This window comes from Octopus bimaculoides, chromosome 9, assembly GCF_046866305.1.
Source record: "Octopus bimaculoides isolate indiv1 chromosome 9, ASM4686630v1, whole genome shotgun sequence".
Taxonomy (NCBI): Eukaryota; Metazoa; Mollusca; class Cephalopoda; order Octopoda; family Octopodidae; genus Octopus; species Octopus bimaculoides.
Window position 1 is genome coordinate 59,159,024 of NC_142936.1, and position 8,338 is coordinate 59,167,361.

Here is an 8,338-nt window from a genome sequence, read left to right on the forward strand (position 1 = left end):
TATATATATATATATGTATATATATATGTATATATGTATATATATATATATGTATATATGTATATATATATATGTATATATGTATATATATATATATATATGTATATATGTATATATATATGTATATATGTATATATATATATATATACATATATACGACGGGCTTCTTTCAGTTTCCGTCTACCAAATCCGCTCACAAGGCTTTGGTTGGCCCGAGGCTATAGTAGAAGACACTTGCCCAAGGTGCCACACAGTGGTACTGAACCCGGAACCATGTGGTTCGTAGAGTGGCTTTGTGGTAAGTAGCTTGTTTACGAACCACATGGTTCTGGGTTCAGTACCTCTGTGTGGCACCTTGGGCAAGTGTCTTCTACTATAGCCTCGGGCTGACCAAAGCCTTGTGAGTGGATTTGGTAGACGGAAACTGAAAGAAGCCCGTCGTGTATATGTATATATATGTATGTGTGTGTATATGTTTTTGTGTCTATGTTTGTCCTCCCAACATCGCTTGACAACCGATGCTGGTGTGTTTACGTCACCGTAACTTAGCGGTTCAGCAAAAGAGACTGATAGAATAAGTACTAGGCTTACAAATAATAAGTCCTGGGGTCGATTTGCTCGACTAAAGGCAGTGCTCCAGCATGGCCACAGTCACATGACTGAAACAAGTAAAAGAATAAAAGAATCTGTGAGTAATAAAAGGTTTTGTTGTTGTTGGCACTCCGTCGCTTACGACGATGAGGGTTCCAATTGATCCGATCAATGGAACAGCCTGCTTGTGAAATTAACATGCAACTGGCTGAGCACTCCACAGACACGTGTACCCTTAACATAGTTCTTGGTGATATTCAGCGTGACACAGTGTGACAAGGCTGACCCTTTGAATTACAGGCGCAACAGAAACAGGAAGTAAGAGTGAGAGAAAGTTGTGGTGAAAGAGTACAGCAGGGTTCACCACCATCCTCTGCTGGAGCCTCGTTTTTAAGTGTTTTCGCTCAATAAACACCCACAACGCCCGGTCTGGGAATTGAAACCGCGATACTATGACCGCAAGTCTGCTGCCCTAACCACTGGGCCATTGCGCTTCCACAATAAATAAAAGGTTTTATTAATATTAAAAAAAGATTTAAAAAAAAAAAACTACTTGTTTTTAAGTAATCTAAACTTAAACCTTCCATAAAGATTTCTGGTTAATTTATGTTCCAGACACCAGCTTCAAATATTTATTTTCAAAATTAATTGAAACAAATTTCAACAGAAATCTAGTAACAAAAGGTTTTTAAAATGATCTAAATTAAAACTCTCCTTCCAACTTATTTTATTAGTTTATCTTCTAAGCACCAACTTTATAATGACTGAGTTATTTTACTAAATTCTTTTCATGAATGTATTTGTGTGTGTGTGTATGCATGTATTCTATCAATCAATCAATTGATCAGTCCTTTATTCTTACATTTCTTTTTCCAAGGTCCAATTGTTGGTCACGTTGGAGATGGTAATTTCCATGTATTTTTCCCAGTCATGCCAGACAACGCTGAGGAAAAGCAACTGATTAATGATTTAGCTGATCGTATGGCCAAGTGAGTGCAATTTCTACATTAAATGTTTTCCATTTCTAGGTTTTGTTGTGGGTCATGTTGGTGATGGAAATTTTCATTCTCTGTTTACTTTTGACCCCAATGACCAAAATGAATTTAGAAGGATAAAGAAAATTGCTGATAAAATAAATATGTGAGTATTCAATACATGATATTTAGTGATATTCACTAAAAACTACTGTATAATCATTTCTTTTAGCCAATGTAATATGTTGGCTGGTTGATTCTTCCAGTCACACTTTACATCACATAGAGAGAGAGGTAGAGAGGGGTAGAGAGAGAAGAGAGAGGTGCAGGATGAGTGTACATACTGAGTTTGGTAGAAGGTAATGCGTAAAGAAATGTGTAGTGAAACTACCTATCGTCACTAGATACAAAACTACCTATCGCCATTAGATACAAAACTACTATTGCCATTACATACAATCTTCTCATTTAAATATAAATAAATGTGAGCGTAGTAGAGAACCCATTCCTTGTCATCACGTGACTGATTAATATTCGAATCGGCAACTTCTTCGAACCGTTCCCGCCAGAACGCAAACTGACCAATCACAGCCCTTAATAAGGTCACGTGATAGAGTATTAAACTGAAGCCATCAGGAGCCAATAGTTTGTTATAAATAGCTTTAACTCATACCCAACAAATTTGTCTCGGTTCAGTTTCTCTTTGAGAGCTGTTCCGTGTACCACACGACAGCAGCAGCAACAAATAGCCAGCGACCACTTCAACAGCTTCGTCCAGCCAACGATGACCACCGCCGTCGCCACTTCAGCAGCAAGAGTCTACGACTACTAACCAGCAACATCGTCATGACCAACACGATTACTACCAAACAGCCTCTACACCACCAGCGTCAACACGACTTACTATCTACACCACACCAAACTATCTACACCACATCTCTCTCTTCGATTCTGTTACTATTATTAATCAGGTCGCTGCCGTGAATCGAACTCGGAACCTTGGGGTTAGTAGCCCGCGCTCTTAACCACTACGCCATATGCCCGGGCATATGACGTAGTGGTTAAGAGCGCAGGCTACTAACCCCAAGGTTCCGAGTTCGATTCACAGCAGCGACCTGATTAATAATAGTAATAATAATAATAATAATAATAATATAATAATAGTAACATCGTTAGGAATGAGAACCCAGGTTCGAAATTTCCCCAAGACACTTGACGAAGGCTGGAGGGTATATCAGCCGAAACATTGTGTTAACAACAAACAAGACGAGGACAAATATCCGTCAAATGTAAATAATTCCTCATCTCTTAAATATAGAACTGTACAAGGAGTTTTGTTGGCCTCCTACTCAACTGTGCCCACGCATAATAATAAAGGGGGTTGCAGTCTGGTGAGTTAGGTGGCCAGATTTTAGGGGGTGATGTGGTCGCAGCCATGACTGGATTCTCCTGCTTGTGTGGCATGGTGCAGAGTCCTGTTGCCAGACATAGAGTCTTCCAGCAGTATTGAAGGCTGATCACAAGATGCTGAGCATTACGGAGGAGATGACAAAGGACTGAGATAATTGATGTTTTGCTGTGCTTGATATGACCTACCTGTTACCACAAAATTGATATCCAGCAGTTATGGTTGTGAATATGAAACTTCCTTTTCTCTGTCCCCTCTCCCTGACACATCAGTCATTCCTCACCCAATTCCCCACTCTCATTTATATTACTGTGCAGCTGCTATACTCAACTGAGAGTAGTATCCACACATATTACATCTGATCGACTCGCAGAACTGCTTCTTTTTCTCATTATCCTTACCCACACTCTCAACTAGTAACTTCCTGTCTGTGCCTTCAGCCATTGCTCTCCTTCACCTTTGCTATACTCCATCCTAAACACCTCCCTTACCTGCTATCATTCTCAATGCCTTCCCATATCTAACGTCATGATCCAGCTTCCTACTGTTCCTTATATACTGTTCCTAATGTTACTTATATCTTCTCTACTTTTCCTACATACTTTCTGATCTATTCTTCTTCCTAAACCACTCATATATCACTCACCTCTTATTTCTTATTTCTTTATTGTCCACAAGGGGCTAAGCATAGAGGGTACAAATGAGGACAGACAAAGGGATTAAGTCGAGTACATCGACCCCAGTGCGTAACTGGTACTAATTTATCGACCCCGAAAGGATGAAAGGCAAAGTCGACCTCGGTGGAATTTGAACTCAGAACGTAATGGCAGACGAAATACCGCTAAGCATTTCGCCCAGCGTGCTAACGTTTCTGCCAGCTCGCCGCCTTATATATCACTCTCCTCACCCATCTACATACTCATATATATCGCCTCATATATCACTCACCTCACCCATCTACATACTCATATGTCCATCATCTGCACCCCCCAACCTTGTTCATCACTCACTTCATTAACCTCTACCTCCACCCGTTTACTTCCCCCTCACACTCTTATGAATGCATCCACTCTTTCATCCTCTCTCATAACACACCATCCATGTCCTCTCTCATGCTCAACTTCTTGTTCCTTGATAGTTTGCTCTAGCACCCCATCACTACCTTTCTCTTAACTCCTTCAGCCATATATCTCCTCTATAGCAAGACACCTCTCCTTGTCCCTCCATAATACCTTTCAGCACATGGCATAGAACCCCCCACTGCCATTACTTCTTAACAGTGGGAGCTTTTTCATTTTCCTTTCTGTTATTTTCTGTCTTGCAAGTTACATGGCAACCTCACTAGTGCCAGTGGCACGAAAAAGCACCCAGTACACTCTGTAAAGTGGTTGACATTAAGAAAGATATCAAGCCATAGAAACCGTGTCAGGGATGACACTGGAGCTCAACACAGCTAGTCTTGCAGCTTGCTAGCATCCTGTCAAACAGTCGAACCCATGCCAACATAAGAAGCAAATGTTAAGGTTCTGTGTTTGTGTATATGGTACCATAGTACAATGTTAAGGTGAAATTCTGCTTCATGCACTCCATGTAACCCTTCATAGCTTTTTTATTTTTTGGAATTTTCAGGAAAGTTTTGTGAATTTGTGTTCTACACATGGGAATTCATATAATTATGGAAAGAAGGAAACAAGATTTTATTGTGTGATTTTTAGCACATCTCACAACCACTTCATGCCATCCTTGTTTGTTTGTCACTCTCACATATTGATGTTTTTCAATATCTTTCTCCTCATAAACACATTTAATGGTCTATTGCCGGAATTAAGCCAAAAATTCAAACTCTGTATTTTAAACTGGGATTTAAAATAAAAATTTCAAAAACGTTTTTTCATAGGATTCCCATGTGTAGAACATGAATTTGCAAAAAGTTTCTGAAAATTAAAAAAAAAAAAGTTATGAGGGGTTCCACTACTATGTGTGTGTGTGTATGTGTGGTGTCACAGTGAAATGCTAAGATACTGTGTTTGTGTGTATGGTATCACAATGGAATGTTGTGGTGCTCATCATTATCATCGTCATTTAACATCTGCCTTCCATGCTGGCATGGGTTGTGATGCTATGTATGAATATTATTATGTTACAATGTAGTTGTGTTAGCATAACCAAAATTATTATTTTGTCATGCTATTTTATTCTTTCCTAGGAGAGCTTTGGCACTCAATGGCACATGCACTGGAGAGCATGGAATTGGTCTTGGTAAACGACACTTATTGACTCAAGAATTTGATGAGAACACCATTCAGGTGATGAAGGAAATGAAAAAAGCATTAGATCCCAACAACATCTTGAATCCTTCAAAAGTGTTACTTCCAGCTTAAATAGTTTCTTTATGCCTGGAAAAAACTGAAGATTTTTTATATTTATACCTGAAGTTACACTTTGTTAACTACCAGTTTGCTGGGACATTATAATTAGGAGATTGTTGAATGTTATTATTATTTAATATTATATTTATGGAATTGTATTTTAAATCATAGCTCATATACACTCAACTGGATATAGCTATGTGTATACACACAGACACACACTCAATATTGTCACATACAAAATGTATAAAATTATATACACAGTGATTTCTAGCTAGGAAATTTGAATACATATGATTTTAATTAAACAAAATATATTAATCAGTATCAATTTTTGAAACATAAGTGCTGATATGAAGATTTATTAATTTCATATTCTGGATTCTTCTCAAATTTTGCAGCTTTGTTATTGTTATTGTTATTGTTATTGTAATAATCTTGAAAAAAAAAAATGTTTTTTACTTCACCAAAAAAAAAAAAAAAAAAAAAAAATTAATGAAATTTAAAATTTAATAAATTATTTTCACAAAAGATACAACCATTATTAACTTGGATTTGTTTTTGCACAAAAATGTATGTTATGTTTTGAGTTCAAATCCTGTTAAAGTCAGCTTATTTTTCATCTTTCTGAGGTTGATAGAATAATTATCAGTTAAGCACTGGTATGGATTTAAATGACTATTTTCTAAATCCTAATTTGTAGCATTGTGCCATTTGTTTTCAAATAGTTGTAGATATACCTCAGATTTCTCATAATTTTTTAAGAATATAAATTGACATCTTTTTTTTTTTTTCAAAATACTGATATACTATTTAGAAACAATGGGCAATAAGTCATGTATAAGATGCTGGTTTCAAATTTCGACACAAGGCCAGCAAGTTCAGAGGTTGGAGTAAGTTGTTTACATTGACCGCAGTCTTCAACTGGCACTTATTTTATCAACCCCCCCCCCCAAAAAAAAAATGAGAGGCAAAGTCAACTTTGATGGAATTTGAACTCAGAACATAAAGCAGACAAAATGCCACTAAGCATTTCGCCTGGTGTGCTAAAAACATTGTTCCTTTCAATTAATTGAAGAATTTCATGTGAAATCATAATTTTTTTCCCCTTTTCAATTTGTTCAGTGATAACTGTTTTAAATAATGAAATAGAAAATGGAGTTTAAAATATTCAAGAGTTAAAATACTTCACAAAATCAGGTGGTAGCAGCAGTGATGGTATACTGAATGATGTACACAACAAATTCATACCATTAACCTACTTAAGTTATTTCCCTTAGTTCATTTTTCTTTTAATTAGTTAAAAGATTTTGTTTTTATAAGGTGTGCTTTTCTGCTTGATCTCAAGACTGCAAGCTAACAGAACATTGTCATAAAATCATCTTGCCTATCTCAGTAAATTCTAAGAAACACGGTATCTGTGCAGAACTATATGACTTTGGTCACTAAATAATTAGACGTCTTTACCAGGGCTATACTCCAATGCTGGTGATGGGATATGAATTGTCAACACTTTCAGGTGGCAGAGTATGAGACTCAGGTATGACTGAGTGTCTTCTAAGAGAAGAAAATATAACTGCTGTGAAGTTCAAGTCAATGGCTAAATACTATACTGTAAAGTGGTTGACATTTGGAAGGGTATCCAACTGTAAAAACCATGCCAAAACTGACTTTGCCTGTGCCACTTAAAAAGCACTCAGTCCACTCTGCAGAGTGGTTGGTGTTAGTAAGGGCATCCAACCATAAAAACCATGCCAAAACAGACAGAAGTCTAGTGCAGTCTTCTGCCTGGATATCTCCCATGAAACCATCTAACCCATGCTAGCATGGAATGCAGATGTTAAACAATGATGATGAAAGCCTTTTATCTGTGACAGGAAATTATATTCCTTCTACACTTTCCTTGTGCAGGAAATGGCCTCTCTGTTGAGAAATGCTAAGCGTAAGAGTTAAATCCTAGTTAAATACTTCTGTAGCTCTCTGATGCCTCTCTGTAGTTACAATTTTCTAGAGTGTTTACTATGATACTACTGTGTCAGTCATTGGATTATATCTTTCTGTTTTACCTGATAGACTCTACAAGTGACTAGGATAAAGGCAACTTCATCACTTGTAATAGACCAATAATTAGTTGTTGAGTTGTTCAGTAAATCTTTGGCAATATCTTGTACTTGCTTCTGCTTATTTGACTGAAACAGTAGTTAATAGTTTATCAAGAAAGTTGGTGTTTTGATGTAAAAAAAAAACCCCATCATATACCTAGAATGAAAAAGTGGAAATGTCTCTTTATATCCATTTGTAGTTCTGGAAATTAGAGTTGGGCTGGTTCTCTATGAGTGAATGGGAGTTGAGAATAATTTTCTTATTTACAAACTGAAACTTAGGTGGATAGTGAAATCAAAACTACCATGGCTAGAGAATATCACAACAGGTACATCAACTATAGTATTATCTAATCACATTGTTAACATGCAATTTACAGTTGTAAAAAAAGTGAAAGTCTAAAGAAAATGAAAGTGAAGTGTGGTAGAAACTGGAAGTGATGACAGCAATATCCTTTAATTTCATGTAAACAATGTACATGGCATAGCTAATGTATAGAATATTTATATATTTAATAGAGCTTGAAAATTGCATGCATATTTTATATATGATAAAACCAGCAACATTGAGAAGGAAACCAACCATTGGTGCATGAAATGGTAAACTACAATTTCCCAATTTGTTTCACTACACATGCTCCTGAAGATACTGATGTAAATAAACTATCACTAGTATCACATTGCCGCCTGTCTTTTTGGTGAGCACTTATAGCCCCTCTGTAGTGTGTGTATTGATGTTTGGATAAAAAAAAAATTGAGTGAATAGTGACAACTTCATGAGTACAGAAGTTACTGAGACCCAAATAAGAAGCCCACCCACTGAATATCAAATGTGCTCCTAGCAACATCCAGTGCCTTGTAAAGGGTCAAAGTGTTTTGCAAGTGTGATCAGGA

General features: G+C 36.8%; 1 protein-coding gene across 5 annotated transcripts in view; it reads left to right on the top strand.

Annotated features, from left to right (window-relative positions):
- Window positions 1-5,875, top strand: part of LOC106871388 (D-lactate dehydrogenase, mitochondrial) — a 52,344-nt gene extending 46,469 nt beyond the window's left edge. For 3 of the 5 annotated variants that reach the window (XM_089357570.1, XM_089357569.1, XM_089357568.1), the window contains exons 12-13: window positions 1,469-1,580; window positions 5,180-5,875. In XM_089357570.1, coding sequence (XP_089213696.1) covers window positions 1,469-1,580; window positions 5,180-5,354 — 287 coding nt within the window. In that variant the 3' untranslated portion in view covers window positions 5,355-5,875. Of the gene's footprint in view, window positions 1-1,468; window positions 1,732-5,179 lie in introns of all 5 variants that reach the window. The other 2 variants (XR_016243149.1, XM_089357571.1) reach the window with 2 other exon arrangements.
- Window positions 5,876-8,338: the final 2,463 nt, after the last annotated feature.